Here is a 24060-nt window from a genome sequence, read left to right as displayed (position 1 = left end):
AAATTTTGCGGACGGAAACAAGGCGACCAGTAAGTTCAGTAACCTTGTTTATCAACAGCGCCCAATTTTGTTCAACGTAACGTGAATCCTATTCTTTGTGTCCTCCACGTATAGGGGCGCTGTTAATTATAACTTTAAATCGAACCTTGTGAGGGACCTTCAACAAGCGATAGACAGTCGTGAAAACTTCGTAGGTTGTTGCTAATTTAACTAATCATGAGTAGATAAAAACTGTAAGAAAAAGAAAGAACAAAACGAAACAGCAACAAAATGAGATACATTTATAACATGAGTGAATGTAATCTTATCGCAAATGTTTAATGCCGCTGAATACACCCGGCTGTCCGGCTGTATCAAGAAGTGCCGAGCCATCCAAACGAAGTCAAGGAAAAGCCAGGACTAAAACGCCACACCCATCGTCAATGTCAGTTCTCATGGGACAGTTCAGATTTCCTGGAACAGCTCATGCCTTCGCTCGACGGCCCGGCCATAAACTCTTACGAGGAATGAATCTGCCAGGTGCAACGAAAGCGCGTAGGTGGCGCTAGTGCTTCTCCAGTGCTCCTGGAAGAAGGCGCTTCTGAATCCCATATTAGGACACTCTTGCCACTGTACAAGGGAAGTAGCCCTCTCGTCCCATTTCCATACCCATATCCCTTCTGGAGTAGGCCACAAGCGATCTTGCCCCGAATAAAAGAAAATATTAATTAAGAGTCGACTATTCTCTCTGGAGTAGCCCAAAACAGCGCGCAGGGAAGTGTGGTAGCGTTATTTCAACAGCACGCAAACGTTTAACATGTCAAAATGTTAAGTCCAATTGCAGGCGCGAATGTAGCCTTCGTGAACCAAAGCTACCTATCCCATTTATTTGGGTTGACGCAGCTCTGCCGCACGAACATCACCTATTCATATCTGGCTATTCATTGTGGGAACAACTGCACCTTAAGCATACAATGTCCATGCTCTGCTTCAGGCGTCATATGCTGCGAGTCCTCCTCCACGCAGCTGGTTGTAAGCTAAGTGTAAAGCCGTTGCTCCATGCACGTAAATGACCCATGCACGTAAGTTGGATTATGGAATGCCAACATAGCCTCATATGGAACCGAACGTGTGTTCTTGTGGTCAGTGAGATTATGTAACGGTCACCGAGCCTCTAAGGCAGCCAACTTATCCAGTATCTATGCAGCGTTTGCACCATGCTGCTGTATGTAGCTACCCAGTGTGGTCTCGATTACCAGTAAGTCATCCCGTGCAGTCTAACCTGTGCAGACTGATTCAAGTGCCAAACAACTACTGAAAATGCGTTCTCGGGTGGTGACCGCTGTGACCGGCCGTCCACCCCGCGACAACCGCCAGTCACGGATACCACGATGATGGGGAACGAGCCGAAGGCCTAGTCAAAATTGTTCTCAAATGGCATGATTTATGGCCACCAGTGGAGCACCGCTGTCAGGAGAGGTTTGGGCAATTAGCGTGGCGAGTCGGTCCTTCACCTGTCATCCGCCCAGACTGGTGCGTCCACTCCGGAGACGGGGTCAGTGTGCTATCCCCCACGGCCTGTTTGTGCCCCGTGATGTGTGCGTATTCTGGACAAAGCTCCCTTGGGAGGGAAAGGGCAACAAACCGCCGCATTGGTGGGACTTGATGTCATACGTCTCCGGACGCAGGATTGGGGGAAGGCGCCTGAACAATGAGAACGAAGGGGGTAAAAAGAGCGACGAACGCCTGGAGTCGGAGGCTGCTACGATTTCTTCATCAACTTTTCCTGCACTCCTTTGAAACTTTTGTAAACATGTAATATAAACGTGTGTAAAACATCCTGGATACCGGGCCCAGAACCGCGTTCCCTTACTTCTCCACGGTAAAGGGCATTCCAGATCTTCGTACCCTAAAGTCGCAACACCCTGAACGGGATTTTGAATGTATATGCTCGACGCGTGCAACTTATGCTTCGCTGCCCTGCCTGGTTGGCAGCTGGAAACAAGAGACTCTTATCGAAGGCTGTGATAAGATTACGTCATGTCAACAAATGCTCTCGTTACAACTCGGCGCTGTTGCTTCCTGTTTAGCGGGAGCCCCAAGGTCAATCGTGCGTTTCAATTTGGTTCTAGGTTTCCGGAAGGACAAAAAAGAAAGAGAAAAAAAAGAACGAGACACAAAAACCAACAGCATCTTTGCGTTCTCGCCGCGTATTTCACAACTCTTTTGTCAGCAGTCAGATTGCAAGCATTTATCTTTCTTCTTACTCTTTTCCGGCTTTTCTTGCTTACAAAACCAGTTTGGGGCAGGAGGTTTCACGCACTGCAAACAGAACGGTCTGGCGTGAAACGACTGCAAGATAGCGCTTCCTTAAACACTCGCGTGCCTCTGTACAGAGCAGGGGAAAGCTGTCGTTATCGGATGACGTAGCATGCGTGCCAGTTTCTCGCTATCTCAAACGGCCGCCGGTGTAAAATGTTCTTGTAGACCCGGAGCCCAGTAAGATTGCTATTCGTCCTGGAGAGCTGAGCGACCAAACTTTTTTTCCTCGCTTCACCTTTCCCCATCGAAAAAACCGATACGTCATTGCAAACCCTTTTCACAGCCCTAAAGAGCATGACTTGAACTAGGTAACAATTGTCGCATGCGAGCTTTGCACTATGATATGCGGAAGTTAGAGTCCCATTAAGTGGCCAGATTATCCAACTGGCATTGAAAAGGAGAGTATATATATGGTGGTGTCGGTGTGCTTTTGACTGAGACATGATATCTAAAAAAAAAATCACAGGACAGTTAGGAGCATGTAATGCGAATGTTTAAGCGTTAGGGGCTGTGGTTAGCTGTGGTTGGCTTGGCGTTTTCGCTCCCGTTTTCGAGCTCACGCAATCGCTAGGGTGTTTAAAGGTTCCGCTTCTTGCACGACATTTTAGTGTAAAGGATGTTTGGTAGAGTTTTGGTTCAGGCTACTACGCTTGTCTCCGATGCTCAAACGCTCGCCGGCTTTCAAAGAAAATACTCGCGCAGCCAAAGGTGCTATGACGGCGATGGCAAGACAACGCGATGATGACTCTGAAATGAAGAAGATAGTTGGGTAGAAACTTGGGCCGGTTGGTGTAGCATAGTTCGAATTCTGGAAAACCAGGGTTTAGACGAAATACACCGAAAAGAACGACACGCACATCATCGTACACACCGTCATTGTTGTTTCTTTGGGAATGTGTAAATCCCGAAGCAACGAGCAATACATTCATATATACGGTTGCTAGTCAGCGCTATGTGTGTGTCGTTCTTCTCTGCGTGTTTCGTCTAAGCGTTGGTCTTCCATAATTTGAACTGCCAAGATAGTTTGATGACGACAGAGTGCGACGACATCATGAGGACAATGGCACGGCGATGAGTGTGCGACGACGGCAACCCGACGAGAATCGCATAACCAAGCTCGAATGACGACGACGTGATGACCATGACGTCATCACCAAGACGGCACGAAAACGATAGAACGACAGTGACTGTATTATTACGATGACATGATGACGACGATGACAGGACAATGCCGACATAATCGCGATCGAATGACGATGGCATGATAGCGGCACAATGACGAAGAAGTAAAGACGTTGACGAAACTACGAAGGCATGACGACGACAATGGGGTCACGATGAGTGCATGACGACGATGGTGGAACGACTGCGGTGTGACTATGACTGTAGGGCGACCATAAAGTTTCTCACTATATTACATAGAGGGAAATCTGGCGCTGCTGCGCTGTGGTATGCATGGGAATGCCGGTATATTGTGACTTCGGATTGGCATCGTTCTCGGAGAGCCAGGCAAGCCCCGTTCCGTCTTTCACAATGATTAATTTTCCACTAAAACTGCACGCGAAAAGCTGTTTTAGCTTTATTATGCACATGAACGTGTTTTATGAGAACTTGTTATTGCATTTACCATTATATAAAACGTAAAAAGTATCAGCGGGCCGCTAAAGTTGGATGACAGACGACGAGATTCGTGTTCGCTTTGGAACAGTTTGTCATCTGCTCTTGCTTTTCTTCGCTTGGTCATGCATTGTAGATGAGTAAAGATGTAATATGCATGAATCGAAACATTTTATGAAGATTTTACTTTAAGAACGCGTTATTTGTGTAGGCATATTCACGTTTTAGACGAAGCCTCTTACAACACCATCCAACACGAGCCTCGCAGACACATATACCGTCATTCCCATGACGACACGGCGACCCTTAAGAAACTCCCATAGACGGTGGCGCCAGATTCTCTCTAGGTGTTATAGTGAGAAACTCTGTGATGGCGGCGATGGTGTAAAGGTGGCTGCACGATGACTATAGACTGTTTTATTGAGGGTGCCATCATTTTGCGATCAAAGCGCCATCTCTCGTCTGGCCCCATGCTGGTACGTGGGATCGCGCTGGAGGGTGCATGGCGAACGTGCTGTTGACGACGAATGTCACGTTTTCGCGCTTTCCCGAGAGGTGTCAACAAGCTGTTTGGAGTGGGAAACTTCTTGGCATGTCGTCACTAAGCTTTTTGCTTCGAAATAGCCGCAATATTCAACGGCGACGGGCCTAGAAGCGCCCTAGCTCGGCCCACGATATGAATAGGAGGCGAGTCAAGTCAGAACATTGTCGATACGTAACGGGTACATGTAACGTGTTATTATTGTATTTCTAGCCTTGAACTTCTTTAAGGTACCACTACATCCGACGACGTATAACAATCAGAGGTGCCTCCATGTCTCATGCGGTGTGCCGCACCAGCCTGCATCCCCGTTCAGCTAACTGTGAAACTGAAGCTGTGAAGCTGAAGCTAAATGTGAAGCGCTCGTGCTCCTACATTTTTGGGGCACGATATTGTAAACATTGTTTATCTGGCACCCGGGCACCAATTTTTACAAAATAACGAACTGTAAGATAACTAGATCGAAAGGGCTGTTAACATGAATAAAATGACCCTATGATAGTGGCCACGAATATGCCACGATCAACCAGACGCACGCGACGCGTTGAAAGATTATGCGCACTCTTAGCTCTCGAATGGTGCCTATGAGTTCAAGGGCACCTCGTCTACTCAACAGAGCAGGAAAACGAACAAGTACTCTTTACAACTGCAACTGTATTTTCTGCAGCAATACAGCGTGCTATGATCGGCGTCGACAGCTTGCCGGCAAGATTCAGAAGAACGGGAGAGCCCGTATGTGAACTAGGGCCGGCCGGCACACGGTAGACATGGGTTTGGTTAAAGGATGGAAAAGAACACACCTTCATAGTCGACACGTACTATTTTCATAATATGTCCTCGGTCAAATTCCACCAGAACGTTGGTCGCCTAGCATGATAATCTTAGCAAACGTTTGAAGAATGAGTTTAATGTGCGCGCGCGAAGAAATAATTAACTTCATCCATTCGCAATAGTTGACCGACTCGAATACGCACCTTTCTTTCATATACCAGTTTTATCAAAGGTGCCGAATTACGAGTTCGTCGCCGAGCACTCACTGTGAACAACACTTCCCGAACACACACGCGATGGCATCAAGTCCTTTCTGTTTATGCTGACGCTTCTCTCCTATTGCAGAGGCGGTGTCCACGAAGTCACTGCGGCTGAAGATGCACTTTGCTTTTGCTTCCTAAAGTTATTTTTGCAGCTGAATACAGCAGAGTGGTAGCCCGTTCACCTTGAGTCATCTGACATCGCAAAAATTTCAGACAGAACAAGTTAGAATCGCACTATAATTCGCAAGTAAACCACTACTTTTGCAATCTGCCACTGGGAGAAAACGGAATCCGGACATACCAGTGCGAGGAGGAGAGCAGCGCGGCGCGCCGGTTCGACGCTACGTTACTCCTCGCCGATAAAACGGTCTATGTGATGACGATGGAGTGATTACGGCGTGAAGATGACTCTGTGACGAAAAGAGGATGACCACGATTGCGTGAGATGGCGTTACGACGACTGTATGACGACGATGGCACACACCCAGGGACATGACGTCATACCCAGTGGCACATACTGAGCGGCACACACCTACGGGAACTGTAGACTGCACTATCTGCGGGATCGGTTCACCACTGCGGACGGCGCCAACGACTCAAAACTGAGCGTATAGCTAAGAAAAGTCGACGCTTTAAAGGTTTCCGTTTCGAATGCTAACAGAAGGGAAAAAATAGAAAAGTGCAGCTCCACCCTTTCGGGAGCAAACTCACGAACTCCGCAGTTGTGGGGTACAAATTTATCATGTGTCATTTCCCTTATTTCATCGACGTTGTGAACAACAGCAAAGAAAAATAGTTACCCTTCAAATAGTAGCTGTGCAATCTCTCCAGTTTCTTGGCTAAATTAACTGCATCACCTTCGGTCGTGCACCCGTCGCGACGAGTGCAGATATGCTCTTGAAAAGTATATGATCAATGTATTCTTGCAGCACTAACCTGTGGGGCCATAACTGGGAAGATAGATAAGAAACACGAGAGGTAGTTTAGTAGTGCCTATCGAGTGATGGGACGAAAAGTAATAAAATTGAGGCAGAAAGATGGTAGCATGGGTTAGAGTTAAAACGCCGTAGAATATATTCTAATTGAGACTAAGAGGAAAAAAGTGGAGTCAGTCAGGTCATGCAACGCTTACACAAAATAATCGGCGGTCTATTAGGGGTTACAGAATGGATGCCAAGGGAAGGGAAAATGCATATAAGGGCTTAATGAAAAGGATTAGATGGTGTGTCGCGAATCCTGACGCACCGCTCAGGACTATAAATTCACAGGCGTAAGAATGAGTCGGCTGATGGGTACTTGGAGATCGCTAGGCGAGCCCTTCGGTCCTGCAATGAGCATGCATAAATGCATGCATGCCTTAAGGGCAAGCCTTTATCGCAATAAAAAAATGCATAAATTAGGCTGATGATGATCACAATGACGTGATCATCATCAAGGGCCTCGTGTTATGGTCAAAGCGCCACCTTGAAGGCTCCTGTGAAATGCCAGTGACGATTAAGATCCTGCTTCAAGCCCTTCGCAATCCTTTCACAATGAACTGAAACATACGATATGTGCACTGTTTGGCAGTTTCGCTCCTGCTCCAAACAGGTGGGGTATCTGATGCCACGACGCTCGACTTAGTACGTATCTGAACCTGTGATAGCAAAGGTACTCACAAGCGCTTGACGCTGTCCTTCAGACTTACGGGCATCGCTTACCGGAAAAGTTGACAATAGGTATCTCATACCCTGTGCACCAGCAACTTGTTAACGTCTGCTACAGGACAAATACTTGTTCATAATTTGTCAAATTATTCTTGCGTCTACTAAGGCGCTCGGTATACGACCCGTGTACCTGCCGTGGCTGCTTAGTGGTTATGGTGTTGGTTTGTTAAGCATGGAGGTAGCGGGATCTAATCCCGGCCACGGCGGCAGCGTTTCAATGGGGGCGAAATGCGAAAACACCGGTGTACTTAGGTTTAAGTTTAAGCACGTTAAAGAACTCCACGTGGTCCAAATTTCCAGAGTCCCCCACTACTTCGTGCCTCATAATCAGATCGTGTATTTTCCACTTGGAACCTCACAATTAATTTTTTAATACGACCTACCAGTTCCCTTATTTCATCACTTCACAGAATTATCTCCGCGCTGAATTTGCTACCGCTTGTGCGTATGCTATACGACACAAAGGCGTGCAGGAAATCTTGCCTACGTGCTCTACGGGCAGAAAACGTGTGTACAAGGCCAGGGTTTCAAATATATAACGATTTATGATGCCCTACGCGGTAAACGTGAATACGAAACCGCAATATTTAACATTTCATGATGCATCGCTCTGCATCAATGGGTCTACGCATGCTATAGCTCAGATATCCACCACTTCAGGCTGCGCGTTTCCACATAGTATTTCAACTGTCCCGCAGTTGTTGCATCGCGAACAACGTCTCGTGGGTATATTTATACTCGGCGTCGAAAGTTTACGAACCACCGCAGGACCTGAAGAAACTTTGAACTTCCGAGCCGTTAGCGACTGTGTATCCAAGCATAACGATGCAACAATATCTTGTTCGCATCTAGAAATACCGACTGTGTGCCCAGCCTGCTGAGACGTTCATCTTTTTACCAGATTCTGCGCTCCGTATACGCTTGAAGCCGGCCGTATGTCGTAACAGTTGTGTGCGGGTTTATTCCTAATCCAGTGAACAATCGGTTGACGATCAAGCGACTAACCGATTACACGCATCTGACATCGACAAACAAACAGATAGGAGTGATGCGCCTGATACAGTGCGGAAGAGAAGAATCTCGGATGGTCAGCATACTTGCGGGACTAAAAAAAAAAGAAAAGAGGTGTGGGGGAGCATTAATGGTTATCTTAAGTAGGCTGCGTTACCAAGAAGCCACTCGCTCTTTCATTCCAGCCCATAGTGAGTTGGAGTTACTTCGAGTGCGTCGACCTGGCCTGCGGTGGCCGTGGACACATAGCACACTTTCGCCAGTTAGCTACTGTCTTGGGGATAGTCCTGCCCGCTCCTCCTAGAGTCGGTGCCCACCAAGGGCCAGCGTCACGTGAGAGAAACGGAAGGCACCACCCGCCGAAGTCGCAGACAGATACCGTCGCAAAAGCGAAGACGCTTCAGCGATCACAGAGAGCGGGATGCCATGAAATGCAGACAATGAATCAGAATATTCATGTCAGAGGGAAGAATCAGATAACAGAGATGTATACACAGGAGGCCCCGCAGTTAAAAACTGAATTGGAACCTCCTGTGCGTCGTGACAAGATTTATTCAAACAAGATATCAGTGACAACCCTTGAAACTTGAAACAGCTATTAAACCCTAATATATACTGCAATAGACAAACGCGCAAAATACAACGTATCCTGTGAATAAATCGTTAGTAGTAAGAAACTTCACAGGCGCAATATTTCAGTAAACCAGAAAAACAGGCGCAAACATGGTGGCAAGGAAACCAAATAAATATGCCACGAATGAAGATTTATCACACAATAAGAGGGTATAAATGATTCGTAGGTTAAACTTAGTTTGATGTAGGTAAAAAAAAAAAACATTTTAGTTCTGTTTGAAATCTCTGATTTTTCTGCAATTTTAAGGAAAATAATAGTGTGTTACCGATTGATAAGGCATTAATATAAGCCGACTGTTTGCCGTAAGGTTTGGGATACAAACGCTCTGTAACATGAATACTCTGTGTTAATCTTGTATTGATAGCATCAATGACACATGTTTCTAAGATAATGGCCCCTGGAACGTATTTGCAGGTAACAATTGATTCGCGCTGGTGTCACGTGAAAAATAGCGACACGATTCGTTCAATGTTGGATTGCCTGCATATTGACATTAGGTGACTACTATATATATGTATTGCTTGATGATGTTATGTTGCACTTAGTTTGGGAGTGAACAAAAACATAATGAAGTGACATGAGAGTCGATAGCGAGGAGCATGAACCATCTTTTATTAAAGCACGTACTCCGTATGCCATTTTTGGTAGCTCTATTTGAAGGTAAAATTTAAATTTACAGTCAAATTACACTCTTAACAAAATGATCACTGAGCTTTGCGTTCATTCTGCAAAACAATGCGTCAGAACCTATACGCCAGACTACATGGGCCCATCGGGAGCAAGGCGTAGACACAAGAAAGTCCGAGTTCGAACACACACACTATCGAGAAGCTGAGCCGAGAAGACATGTAGCGCGACACATTGATTCAGACGCACAGTTCTGCACGACGTACACAGAGTTCAATGATCTGTGGTGTCAGGTGCGCAACGAAGGCGGTGGGTCTCCAACAAAACAACTTGTATTTCGGGGCGATGGACGGCCATGGAGTAGCCGCAGCGATTTGCACTGCGTCTGGTGAAACAGAGTTCAGCCGCGAGGGTCCAACGTCCTCTGGACCTCTCTGGTATATACAAACCATAATCGGGCCATGCGACCCGCGGTCGCAAGACACGGCTTCACTTCGTCATCTTTGTCGGTGGCTATAGCGCGTCGTCCGTATAACGGTCACTGGCAGCTGCTACTGAATTTCTTGGCACGAACAAATAAAGAATTAACGCTACTGCCCGAGCATTCTTTCGCGAGTTGTGGCAAAAAATGTTTTTTTTCTGCCCTTCTGCAGGAGGTATCTGCAATGGCCGCCACGAGCCGGGTCGACGTCCGCGCGGTCGTCGACGAGGCGGTCGCGTCTCGAGCCGAGGCCCTGCATGCCGTGGGTCGCTTCCTGTGGGAGAACCCGGAGACGCGCTTTGAGGAGCACAAGGCGCACGACACGCTGTGCGCCTTCCTCGAGAGCGAGGGTTTCGACGTGCGGCGACATCACGTCCTGGACACGGCCTTCCGCGCGGAGTACGGGGGTAAAGTACGACACTTGGCGACGTATACCCTTACAGACTGCAATACCATCACTATAAAGTTAAACCAGAACAAGTCGAAAACCACCCACAAATGCGTGATAGAGTGTACAGGCGCGACTGTTGGTGGGAATAGCGTTTCCCGCCAAGTCGCACAGCTATCGCACTGTCTTCTTTCTCATTCATTCTCCCTTCCCCTCCCAACGTGTGCAATGGCAATCGAGACAAAGTATAGTTAACCTTTTTCTTTGCTTTCCTCTTTCTTTCTTCTTTGCGGCAACGCTATGGTAAATTGACACCTGCGTCCAACATGTGCAGCCGGTTCTCCCGTGGTGGCGCTTCTGTGCGAGTACGACGCCCTACCCGGCCTTGGTCACGCCTGCGGTCACAACCTGATCGCTGAGAGCGCACTCACCGCCGCGGTCGCAGCGAGAGAGCTCCTCCGACAGAGCGAGTTGTGCGAGGCACCGGTAAAGGGAAAGGTAAGCACCAATCTATCCTGTTGGTCATGCTGTAGAGAGGGAGAGCGAGAGAGACAGACGGGACTCACAATAAAGTCTGGATGGGTTCCCATGACAACACGCGGGTATGCTACTCCTGAGGGCTACGATGAAAATAAAAAGTGAAACGATATGCACAGCGTACGTCACATATACGCAACATCAAAAAACATGCCTCAACATTAAAAGAGCTTAGGACTCTTCCTGAAACTCTTCCTAACTCTTCCTAAAAGTAGTTGTTTGAGATTTATTACCTTATATGTTGTTATGGCGTCATTATTTAAAGGCGAAACGACTTAAATGCCTCTTTGCAAAGGGCCGAAAAAAGCAGGGTATAGTCCAGTGAAGCAATAAAATATCACCAGGAATGGATCATACCCCCGTAAGCAAGCAAAGATGTAATGGGTGAATATGAAGAAATGAAAGAAATAACAAAGGAAATAAAGAACGAACGAAAGAACGAAAGAACCTTTAGGTATAGTGCATCAGGTGCTCGCATATCTAGTTGAGTGAGGCGTTCGAGCTACAGCACTATACATTTACTTCACACTGGGGCTCGTTATGCCTTGCAAGAAGTCAGACACCTCCGATCGTATCACCTAATGCATTACCACGGGTGCAGCAGGCTTTCGCCTTCACGTGTTACGGGAGTACACCTCATGTAAAATGCTGCCGAACTTTTCTTGAATTAGGTGGTTAATTTATAATGTGCACGTTTCGGCACAAAACGGTGCTGTAAAACGTGGCTCTACCGACCATGCTGATTCATCTGAGGGTAATGTGGTCGCGTCATGGTGTGCGGCAAATGTCTGGTCATTTGTCGCTAACGAGTTCCATGATGGGAAAATAGGGCTGCCAAGTGAGTTTTTCCTGAGGGGCGAAACGTAGCACGTCGACACAACTACAAAGAAAGAAATGGACACACGTCACAGGCGCTCCTAACACTTTTCGTTTGAATTGAGATTACTTTTCTCTACTTCTGAAGATATTGAGAGAAAGAGGAAAATCTTTATTGAATTACGGCGAATACCGCCAGCGTACACGTAGTCGCGTACGTGCTAATCTGCACAGGGAAGGTGATCAGGGACAGAATAGCCCTAGGAGGAGGAGGGCAGGAAAGAATAAAAAAGCGAAAATGTATGATTACGGCATGTACAGGTGAGACAAACGTGATGGTGTAGATGTAAACAGACTAGGAGCTTGTCAGTTAAGCCAGTGTCTTCAAGGAACACAAAATCTTAATGATTGCCCGTTGTATTGAAGGAGAAGGCATAGGACATAATATTCTTCCTAAACATAGTGGTTCTTGTGAAGCAGAGCCTATTATATCACAATAACAATATATCCGGTCTCCATAACCTGGACATTCCAGCAAAATGCTTCACAGTATCTGATGCGCCACAGTTATTACAAAACAGGTTGGCGCTATGTCCAAGGTGGTACAGGCGAATGCGAATGCGGCGTACAGAGGAAGTCGATGATATATTGTCTCAAGAGGACTAGAAGCTGATGTGGAAGTCTTGATTTTAGGACGCGGTCTACATGATGGAGGAAGGCATGTTGAACAGATAGAATCCGCAGGTGATTCCCTTCCGTGTGAGCATATTTCTTTTCCATTGCTGATGCTTCACATTTTGTGAAATATATTCATAGGAAATGCCTTAAACGGAACCTTCTGTGGGCAGCTGGACCCGCTTTTTCGTTTCTGCATACGCCGTAGTGTTCAGGGAGCCACTGGTACATGGCAGTGTGGTCAGTGACAGTGGCCTTATGGCGTTTGGGTCACTGGATGCTGATTACGTTCCCTGTTCACATTGCACATGTTCTGTAAGGCCGCTTTTGAATCTGTGAAGATGACCCATTGTCCTGGTGGTTGCCTATGGATGTGAAGAACTACTTCTTTTATGCCGGAATGTTCAGCTGATATGCTTGACGCTAACCGTTCAAGACGGTAAAAGAAGCACGGACCTGTGAAAAGAGCTACTGCATCACTGTGCTTGGGGCCAGCACACAAGAGATCTTGCGTTCGCAAGATGGATGAATGAATGAATGAACTTTATTCCCCTTTTAAGAAAGGGGAGGAGCCGGGGGGGAGAGAGGGAGGTCTAAGTAGTCCAGTCCCAGCAGGCGTCCATCACCACATTATGTGGCTAGAAGTCCGTCTACCAGTCGTGGTAGGCCTCCGCTACCTCCTCAGCCCACCTCAGGACTCGGTCCTGTAGGGTGGGATCGGAGCTGCGCAGGGCAGTCTCCCACAGCTCCTCGCTACTAATTAATGGTTTGAGCTTGCGGGGGGGGGGGAGATTTGATGGGGCATTGCCACATGATATGGGAGAGATCTGCTATGGGGACAGGGCAAAAGCGACACTTGGGTGTCGGGTATGTGGCGGGAAAGAATAAGTGCAAAGTGCGCGGGGTAAGAAAAGTGCGAGTTTGTAGTTGTCGCCACAGTATTTCTCTTTGGCGTGTTCTAGACACAGAGAGAGGTGGATACAATAGGCGTTGGTTTCTGTAATGTGTGCAAATTTCATGGAATGTGACGAGTGTGTCTTTATTGGTGTGTTGTTGGGAGTCATTGGGTTTTAGAGTTAGGCCCATATTTGCGGCCACCCGGTCCGTGAATCCTCGAGCAGCGGCATGAGCCATTTCATTGCCATGGAGTCCTTGATGTGCTGGAGCCCATACGAGAGCGATTTCTTTTTCTGGTGGGTGAGCTACAAGCAGGGAGTGCGCGAGGTTGTTAATGTAGCCGCTACTGAAGTTCCGGATAGCAGTCTTAGAGTCACTAATAATGACGTCGCAATCGGGTAGCTCCGATGTCAGTGCGATGGCGGCCTCTTCCGCGTCACCCGCCGAGGTGGTCTTGACTGATGCTGAACAAACAGTGTTGCCCTGCTTGTCTACGACCGCTACAGCATAACGTTGTTTAGGGGTGTAGGCTGCAGCGTCCACATAGTACACTCCTTCAGCCTGTCCATAGCTGCGTTGTAGCGCCTTGGCTCGATGTTTGCGGCGTTTTATGTGAAATTCGGGGTGCATGTTTCTGGGTAGGGGCTGGATGTGGTATTGGCCATGTATGTTCGGAGGAAGTTGGTGTCGCCTGCTCTCGTTGAATGGTGGAACACGATGAAGTTGTCTCAGGATCTCACGCCCAGCTGCAGTTGTGGTGAGTCTATGGTATTGTGATGATAGATGGGCTTCGGTTAATTCTTGAAGGGTATTTAGTGTGGCGGTGGCCATCACCCTTTGTGTGGATGCTCTAATTGGAACACCAAGAGCGACTTTGTGTATCTCGCGAATCAAGCAATTCACAGTATCCTCTTCCTGCCTAGAGAGTGAGAGATACGGTAGTGCGAAGGTGATTTTGCTTAAGACTTGCTTAGCTGAATTAGTTCCTTCTCTCGAAGCCCTCCGTGTTTGTTGGAGATCCTCCCTATCAGGCGGAGCGTATTATCTACCGTAGTTTGTAGTGTTTGCAAGGTATGCTGATTTGCTCGGTTGCATTGGAGGTGTAATCCTAGGACCCTTATCCTGTCTACTTGGGGTATAGGGTGCCCTTCAATCGTGAGTTGGATATTCGGGGGTGAAGTCCTGAAGCGTCTTGTGGGGCGTAGAAGGAGAAGCTGTGATTTGGTGGGGGAGCACCTGAGATTCAACTCGTGACCCACTTGCTCGACCTGATCAATTGCGGCTTGGAGGGTGTCTTGGATGTGCCCGTCAGAACCTCCGGTCATCCACAGCGTAATATCATCTGCGTACAGTGTGAATCGGAGGTCAGGAATCTTCTTGAGAGTGAAAGCTAAAGGTCGCATAGCCAAATTGAAGAGGAGGGGGGAAAGTACTGCCCCTTGGGGCGTGCCAGTGCTTCCTAAACTTATTTGGCCAGATTGTTCGCTGCCTAATTGTAGCGTCGCAGTGCGCTTCGTGAGGAAGCTGCGTATATAGCTGTAGATTCGCTCCCCGCAGTTTATTCTGCTAAGTTCGCGTAGTATGGCCAAGTGGGACACGTTGTTGAAGGCGCCTTTGAGGTCGAGGCCGAGCAACGCTTGTGTGTCACGTGCGTCGCTCGGTTCGATAATGTCTTCTTTGAGCCTTAACATGACATCCTGACAAGAAAGAGATTTGCGGAAGCCAGTCATTTCCGAAGGGAACAAGTGATTATGTTCGATGTATTTGGAGAGGCGTAGGTGGATTACGTGCTCCAAGATCTTTCCTATGCATGAAGTCAGAGAAATTGGACGGAAGTTATCAATGTGAATTGGCTTATTCGGCTTTGGAATGAAGATCACTTTGGCTGCTTTCCATTGTTGGGGTATCTCTCCCTCTTCGAGACAGTGGTTGTAATACTCGGTGAGTTTGCTTATGGATTGCTCATCGAGGTTCCGAAGCGTTTTATTAGTCACAGAGTCTGGGCCTGGTGCCGTGGTGGTTCGCACTTGGTTGAGGGCATGTCGAACCTCCGCTTCTGTGATGGGGCTGCAAAGCTCCTCATTGGGTTCACCAGCATAGTCAGGCATGGGTATTTGCGTAGGAGGGGGCATATGTTTGGAAGCCAGGTTGCTGAACATGGTCGGCAGGTCGGCTGCATGTTCATGCAGCAGTTTATTCATCTGGTGGTTGTTGTGCGTCCTAGACGTGGTGGGGTCGAGCAGGTGCCGGAGCAGTTGCCAGGTCTTTTTAGTGCTGAGAGTACCATGCGCTCCTTCGCAAACCTGAGTCCATTGCTGCGCCGCCAATTTGATAGCATATTGTTGGATCTGATAGTCTAATTTGGCGATTCGGATTCGGAGTTTACGATTGTAACGTGCTGTTAGCCATTTCCGAAGTAAAGCTTGCTTCGCTTCCCACATGTGTAGTAGCTTGGAGTCAATTGTGGCCAAGGGTGTGTATAGCGGGAGAGTGGTGGTATGGGCCTCTACGTCTGCTTGCAAGGCGTTCGCCCATTGCTCAATGTCGATAATGGTTTCTTCGTTAGTGTTGCAGCGAGATTTTCTGAATTCCGTCCAATTCGTAAGCCTTAGGGGTTTCGTGGCTAACGGTCTGTGCTTAAAATCTACACGGAGTTCGAGGATGTAATGGTCGCTTCCCAAGTTGTTTTGGAGGTTTTGCCACGTCGCCTGAGTGATGCGGTGAGTTAGGGTGAGGTCGGGGGATGTATCCCTACTGACGCTATTTCGTAGCCGGGTAGGAAGAGTGAAGTCATTGTAGATAGTGAAACCTTGATTTTGTATGTGCTGCCATAGAGCTCTTCCCTTAGGAGTGGATGCGGAGTGGCCCCACATTTTATGGGGGGCATTGAAGTCGCCCGTTACGACTAGCGGCTGTTTATTGGCGTTAGCTTTGGCCTGGGCAAGCATGTTCTCAAAGCGGTGGTGTCGAGCATTGGGAGGGCTATAAACATTCAACACGCATAGGGTGCGTTGGGTGTGGCGTTGGGGTAGAATTTTGATGAAATCGTGGGGGATTTCAGTACTGCTGAATGTGTCCCATTTAACAGAAAGATGTCGCCTTGCAAGTATGGCAGTGTTGGGCTTGTCTATGTGAGGGTCTTGAAACGTATTGTATCCAGGTAGCGTGACTTTCCCGTGTGTTTCCTGCAAGGCTATAATGTCAGGGAGCTCGTTAAGACTCTGTAGAAATAGTGTTAGAGATGCGCGCTTGTTGCGGAACCCTCTTCAGTTCCACTGCCAGATGACTAGACTACGGGCTGGCTTCATCATTATTGTCATTTTGAAGGACGGGAATTTGTGACGTCGCGGAGCGTCTTCCCCAGCTGTCGATTAGCTCTTGAAACCGGCAAAACTGTGCAGATGCCTCACAAATAAATGAATCAAGCTTGCTCCGTAGTCGATTTTCAAGGGCAACAAGTTTGTTTTCCAGAATGTCCATGCGGTCAGTGAGGACAAATATGGCGTTTTCAACGGTGTTTTCGGTGTGTTATTTCGGCATTCTTCCTTTTTGCGGGTGGGGGCTGCGTGTGTGATGAAGGCAGCATTGGAGTTGCGGCTTCCGTCGTAGCAGTGGATGCAAGTGTGTCCATGCGTTCTGTCGGAGGACGTGTGAGTGTGGGCGCAAGCGCTTGTGGGTGTGGTTTGGAAGTAGCAACAGGAGTGTCAGTGATATCGATGGGGGGGTGGAGCATTGCTTTGAGCTGCTTGATTTCGTTTTTAAGCATTTCGTTCTGATTTAGCAAGTATTTGATGAGAGAGCTATCAGCATGTTGTGAGGAGCTGCTATTGTGGGAGACTGCTCCTGCCCAGCTCACCTTTTTATGGTTGATGGGTGATGTCTCCTCGTTGCGTGGGGTCAGCGGAGGCCAAGCCTGCTTCGATGATGGGAGCTGCGCCGATGCTGCAGTGTTCTTGCGGCTGCTGCTCTGCGGCGTCTCTTGTCCAGTGCGTTGATTGGGGGCCTGTACAGCGTTCCTGGCCGGAAGTGGCAGTTTAGATTCTGGAGGTGCCGGGGGCGGTGTCCGTGGTTTGTAGCGAAGCTTGCCCTCTGAGGAACCAGTCTCGTGTGTTCCGGTGCAGATGATGCAAGTGGGAGTATAGCTGTGGTCCTGAGGAGGATCTGGCATGCCGCATTTTGGGCAGAGACATATGGTCACATTGGGGCAGACGTCTTGGCGATGGCCAAGCTGCCGGCACTTAGTACACGCCTCCACTTTTTGTCGATATGGTCGGCAGCGGAGGTCTGTGCGGAGGTAGTCAGTGTAGAAGGGGAACTTTGAGCCTTCGAAAGTGACTACGATGGAGTCTGCAGAGCCCATTCTTCGAGCAGCTAGGATGTTGATTGCTGGACTGGACTCTAGAAGGTTAGCCAACACGTTCCCCTCTACCAGGGAGGCCGGCAGCTTGATGATACCCCTACACGAATTTTTAGGGTCTGCCACGTGCGTGGAGACTTCGTAGCTCTTGCCCATGATGGTGAGGGTGGCGATCTTCAAATAACGATCAGCCCTGTCCATGCAGGGAGTGCTTATGATGATTGTGTTGTTAATCTCGTTGGCCCGGAGTCGATCTAGTGATGCTGCAGCCGTGGAGAGACCAGTGGACTTGATGACGATGTCGCGGAGAGAGACTGGATGCATGTTGGCGCATTTGACTCCACCGTGTACACGAAGAATGATTTTGTACTCTGCGGCTGGAAGTGGAGGAGGACGAGGCAGAATGTGGCTTACTTGCGGTGGAGTTTTTAGGGTGCTGGGCGAGGCTGGCGAAGGCTTCTTGGTGTCGGAGTAAAAAATGGCTGTGGCTTAGGTAAGGTTAAGCCCAGGATGCGAAGCATACTAGCCTTTATTTTAGTAGTTGAACCACTGTTTAGCCTGGTGAACTGCTGTTGCTTGGCTATATTTGGTTCGGCTAGACGAAGAAACAACTCATGCGTTACTCTGCTTCGCCTTGGACGCCCCGCATTGGACGCGGTGAGCGTCGAGCAACGCAGCGTTCGGCGCGGCAACGAAATGTGCGCCTGAGCAAGCGACGCACGCCTGAGCCTTAGCAACAGCTCGTTTCTAAGGCAACACCGCATTCACTAGAGGCGCTTTTGTACCGCTTTGAAGCATCGTACTCGTGGCTCAGTGTGGTAGCGTCTCCGTCTCCCACTCTGGAGACCCTAGTTCGATTCCCACCCAGCCCATCTTGCAAGAGTTGAGCCAAAGCCACTTCTCTTCTGTCGTGACGTCACGGTGTCACGTGGTATTCAACGCGACACCGCCACGCCTGAGGAGCTGGGTTGAGCTCAAGGAGGTTATATTTTTTTTAACCTCCTTGGTTGAGCTCTCGTAATATGCTTCGCATAATAAATTTCTCGCGCCAATCGAGGATCTCTTCCGGAGTCATGTCGACGTTGTCGACGACGCCGTCCTGACTCATGGCTGCTGCAGCTGCTACCGCCGACGCACGCTGCCGGCGTTGCGTGGCAGGGGCGCGGGGGTTCGGATGTTTCGAATAAACGGCGATGAACTGAAGATGACAGGTCCCATTTCCGCTGAAGAGGTGTCGTTCGACAGCGGGTCACTTACAGCTCCAGTGATCCAAAAATCACAAGAGTCGAGGCAAGAATTTGGACACAGCACACGAAAAAAGACGGAGCCGATGCATCATGCAACCACAGCGTTCGAAAGCTGCCCAGGTGGACCCGTTCGCAAGATGCAATTCAGTTTTAATAACCGGTTAACTGGGCTTTCTAAAGCAGGCTACTCTAGTTCAGCGCTAATATCTGTGGCCGAATTCCTGCAATGGAAGTTAAAGAAGCCACTTCTACATGGCAGTGTACAGTGGCCTTGTGATATTTGGGGTCACTGGATGCTGCAGCGAAAAACAGGTACTCCTACAGTAGAATTCTTCCTTATAGTTATGTTCTTCGTGCCTTTCACAGATAGTAGTGCTGGGAACGCCCGCTGAAGAAGGTGGCATGGGCAAAGAGCTGCTGCTGCGTGCCGGGGCACTGGACGATGTCGACGCCGCGCTCATGGCGCATCCTGAGAACAGGGCAGTCCTGCGACTCCACCTGTCGTCAAGATGCGGAGTAAGTGCTGTTCTTCTACGGTGCACTGTTCTCAAATGTGTGTACTAGCAGAACCGAACATTGACGGAAGTAAATCGAATGTACTAATGTGTACTTTTCGAATAGTTAAAAAAAATTACCGTCGCTCTCGGCATTAATGTCAAATGATGTGCATATCTAAGTATCCGTCATGATTAACAAGTCTGTGTCGTAATACTGCAGAATGTGAAGCGCTGTTTATTCCAAGTCCAAATTGAGCATTCGGAACAAATGTATAGTTTGTGCACATACAAATCATTTTCGTGAGAGTGCGTATAATCTTAAATATAAAAGAAAAATTCTGGCTCCCTGAACGATGTACAGCGTACTCAACAACGCAACTTCTCAGGTTTCATGTCTACGCTGTCACCGAGATGAAATTTATCTCACTTTTGCTTGAAATCTGCTTGATAGTGCGCACCAGAAGAGTCGTGTCAATGATGGACTTGACCTTCAGTTCTTCGCCGACAGTGGCGTACACTGGAGGAATTCACAAGAACGACTCGATAACTGTGAACAGAAAGTGGACTACTCTCGAGGCGGACCGACAGATCGCCATTCTTCTGCGTATCCTAGAGGGGAAAAAAAGTCGCAGTTTCGACCAAAAGGCGAAGCATCGATTGCGATAGCAAATTAGTATACAGCTATACGAAGTAAGGATAGTAGCTTTATCGGCCGTATAAGCTTGTAAACATTCGCTTACTAACTAGATTAACCAGCACGGCGTCACGCTCGCAAAGGTAAACATTAACACATCTCACTCGCTGCCGAAGCGATGGAGTCCGAAAACTGGAGCGAGCGAATTGACCTTCGTGCTGCCTTTCGCTTCAGCGCGAACTAATCGACGAAAGCACAGCGCATACGAAGGTACCAGCACCCGGCGCACTTTGTCCACATCGCAGATCGCTACTAAGTTGAGGTCCGCACGGCTGCGCACTTTGTGCAGATCGCTTTCAAGATAAGGCGCCCGCGCAGAAGACGCGCCGTACGCAGCAGCCGCCGGAGTAGAACGCCCCAACCCTCCCCTCTCAGTGGTGCGTCGGCGTGACGAAAGACGATGCTTTTCCTCCCGGATTTCCTCCCTTATGGTACGTCCACACTAGCGACGAAAACGCGCGCGACACAACGCGCGCGGCGAGCGGTGCCGTCGCGCGCGGCAAGATTCACGAAAAGCGGCAGCAATGCGCGGCAAACGCGCGAATGGGTGCGAGACCCATTTTTCGCGGCAGACGCGAAACGTCCACCAATCAGAAGCGAGCCGCTTTACGAGCCGCGCTGTTGTGGCGCCACCTGTCGCATAAGCAAAGAATCATAATCTATGGGCTCTGAGACTGAACAGTGACACGCGCGCCGTAAAATCTCAGAGGCCATTTCCAGTCAAGGGGGCTGTTTTTGTTAAGCCTTACCACACCGCCACTGAGGCGTCGACGAAGAATTCGCCTCGCAATGGAGGCGTTTTTGGAAACCGTTCGCGGATATGCGTACCTCTATGATAAATCGAGCGTCGGACAAGGAGCTGCGCGCCAACCGCTGGCACATTATGGACAGCAGTTTGGCATGACAGGTGAGTAATTGGTGAAGGTGGGGAAGCAGAGTGTGCGCCTGGCCCTCAGTGTCCCTGTACCGCACTCAAAACTTTCTCGTCCGCTGTCTGGCACGTCGGCGTCGCACAAGTAAAGAACAAACAAGTATTATAGTGTTCACAGTCACCAGTAGCTTCTCGTCCGTATCCGACATGCCTGAGCGTGGCCGGCAGTGGCGCAAAAAAAAAAAAATTACCGACGATTACGTTACTTCCTAATGCGAAATTTGAGCGCAGCAAATAAGCTGTTTCACCTTTTCGATAGATTGAGGCAAAGAAATCGAGCAACACATGTATGCGCTATCACAGAATTTTTTTTTATTTTTCACACGTATTCCTTTAACAAAGACTCCACTAACAGTTCTTGACAGTCATGAAGGAAGCTTTGTGGTCGGAGAAATAGGCTGATATATGTTCGACTTGGTACACCAATGCTTGATTCTCAAAGACGAGATCTATACAAGTGCCTCGCGAGGTTGTCACAGCCGTGGGACGCGTTACGAGCGAGAGGAACGGGATGTTCTCCCGCATTCTCCCACAACCCGAGACTCGCAGGAAGAGGGGGGAGGGGGGCGGCGTGTACACCCAGCGGCAAACGATGGGGGCAGAAGCGCGCGCAGCAAGCGGACAACACGATAAAGGGAGGAGGGAAGAGATAGCAGCGACTGACTGATGCCGCTGACGCCGATAGTGACTCAACCCCTATCCGCCACACAAGAACAGGGGGGGGGGGGCCCTTTCGTCCTCTTTCTGCATGGCGGCGACGGTGTTCTATGCAGTCACGTTATCTTGAATCTCTAGCGGCGTCAGCGGCATCCAGCGGTATCAGTCGGTCGCTGCTAGCGCTGGGGGGATGAAAGGGGGGCGGAGCTGGTTACGAGGCCGACGACAACGCCGACGCGAAACCCAGGAACGGACGCCAAAGAGCTGCGCTCTAACACAGACACTTCCGATGGAAGACGAAATGGGCAGAACGGAGAGCGCGTTGTCGCGAGAAGTATCGAATGGAACGAGACAACGCGGGACTCCACGGGCCGCTGCCGCGTGCCGCAAAACGCGACTGTGGACTTGCCTGCACGCGTCTGCCGCGCCGGCGCTTGCCGCGTGCGGCGTGTCGCGCGCGTTTTTGTCGCTAGTGTGGGCGTACCATTACGCGCGCAAGATTAAGCCGCGATGGTCGGGCGGCCCACGCAAGCTTCATTTGCACATACGGCATACGCCGCGCGGTGACTGTGTTCTCTTGCTTGGAGTTCATACGAAACATCACGACGATGATGACGACGTCAGAAATGCGCCAGGAGTGTCCATATAATTGCTATGGCAATAAAAAAGAAGCCTGTGTAGCCTACAGCACCTCCTGCCTGGAAGAACAGCCAGCTTATGTAGCCGTGCTTGAAAGGTTTTATGGCTATTGCTTTCTTGAGAAGAACGAGACATGCGAGTGTGGTTCTCATGCACGAGCAGGCTGAAGCTGTATCTTTTAAGGAATTCCACCTTAACTTTTTGGCTAAAAGCCTGCACGGGTGGGCTTGGCGATTGTGATGGGATCAGTTCGAACATATTGACTTTCAGGAACTAGTTTCGGTAGAATCCCTCATCACCGACTAGAACTTCAGATGACGCTTGGTATGGGAGAAATATTTGACGGTGGCCACAGCGGTGCAAGGCAGGCGAACTAGCTTACAAATCGAACCAAATGTGGAATGACCTGAACAAATCGCCTAATTTGTCAAGTGAGTAGCAAGATGCTGCGTGGAACCAATAAACACGACTGATATCGACATCAAGCTAGCACGCAAGTGGGCCTACGAACGCAATCAGGCAGCCTGCCACACGATGGGAAGAAAACGACGTTGCTTGATTTGATTCTGACAATACATGACATTTCATTACTGCCATGACGCTGAATCTAAGGGCAATGAAATATGCCTAACATAATAATGCGAGCATCGTTTGTGAATCGGTGTGGTAGGACACGCCACCAGTCTTTATGACCTGCTGACTTTAAGCACTCTTGTGGCATCAGGCTTAAAATTAAAACGTATGATGCTTTCTTGCTTGCGGGTGGTATCTTTCTTTACGCTAGCAAATATTTCGCTGTTTCTTACTATTCCCTACAGTGGTTTAACTTACGTTGTCCCCTGCTGCCCTTAAAAGAAAGAAAAGCTTTCAACAGGCCCTGTTTATTGGCCGATGTACACAGTTGTATTCTATGAAGACATGCGGAATGGTTTCTGCATCATTTGAAGACGTTATATGCTAATACGTAGTTTTCATTTGATTCATCTGCTCAGTCGGATCGTTTTCGACTGCCCTCCATATCCAGCTTTTCTGGACACGTACCAACTAGCGCCCCAAGCGGCCCCGGCACGAAGCTAGCGCGTTTTCAATGGAACAAGCGGGTTTTTCGCGAATAACAAAAGCTGCAGGTCGATTATCAAAAAACGCAGGTGACAGACGTGTTCTGGAAGACAATTCACACGAGCCAAATGCAGTGATCACTCTATGGCACGTAAAAATTTTGTTCCCACACCACTTAAAGTTTTAGCAATGGAAGCCTATGGAAACGACGAAAATTTGTGCTCGATTTTTGAGGCAAGAACGATGACTGTAATAAAACTATGCCGTCTATCGTAATATGCAGTGCAGCGTATGTAGTCCGGAGACTCAGCTTTCGATTGATGCCTCTCTCGACTCTCCACATATGGCGTAAGATTGTTCCCGAAAGCGATTTTTGTAACACTGTCGTGAAAATTGCCGTGGTATGTATAAAAACATGAGCGTACCCCCTAGCGAAGCCTCGGTAGCCGTGGCCGAGTGGTAGAATAGCGAGCACCTTTCGTCCCGCATCACGGGCGGCCGTGGTTCGATTCCCCCTTCGCAGCGTTTTTTTTTTTTAAGCAGCATAGGACCTAGTTTTGTAGTCTCTCACTAGATGGCAGAATCACAAAACCCAAGATTTGCTTTCGGTTTTGGTTTTTCAGCAGCGCATTTTTTGAAAGCCGCATTAGTCTTCTATCAAATGGCATAAACACAAAACTCTAGAATTGCTTTCGGTTCTGGTTTTCCAGTGGT

The 24060-nt window shown here is 48.7% G+C and overlaps 2 protein-coding genes across 3 annotated transcripts in view; one reads left to right on the top strand and one right to left on the bottom strand.

Annotated features, from left to right (window-relative positions):
* The window catches only part of LOC135908617 (uncharacterized transporter YutK-like), a 141472-nt gene that overhangs the window by 59479 nt on the left and 57933 nt on the right, over positions 1–24060 (bottom strand). The window lies entirely within an intron of this gene.
* The window catches only part of LOC135908610 (peptidase M20 domain-containing protein 2-like), an 88127-nt gene that overhangs the window by 33072 nt on the left and 30995 nt on the right, over positions 1–24060 (top strand). For both annotated transcript variants that reach the window (XM_070532288.1, XM_065440430.2), the window contains exons 2-4: positions 10125–10359; positions 10675–10838; positions 19236–19385. In XM_070532288.1, coding sequence (XP_070388389.1) covers positions 10137–10359; positions 10675–10838; positions 19236–19385 — 537 coding nt within the window. In that variant the 5' untranslated portion in view covers positions 10125–10136. The remainder of the gene's footprint in view (positions 1–10124; positions 10360–10674; positions 10839–19235; positions 19386–24060) is intronic.

This window comes from Dermacentor albipictus, chromosome 1, assembly GCF_038994185.2.
Source record: "Dermacentor albipictus isolate Rhodes 1998 colony chromosome 1, USDA_Dalb.pri_finalv2, whole genome shotgun sequence".
Lineage (NCBI taxonomy): Eukaryota > Metazoa > Arthropoda > Arachnida > Ixodida > Ixodidae > Dermacentor > Dermacentor albipictus.
The sequence above is the reverse complement of the archived record's forward strand: the minus strand, read 5'-3'. Positions and strand labels throughout refer to the sequence as shown.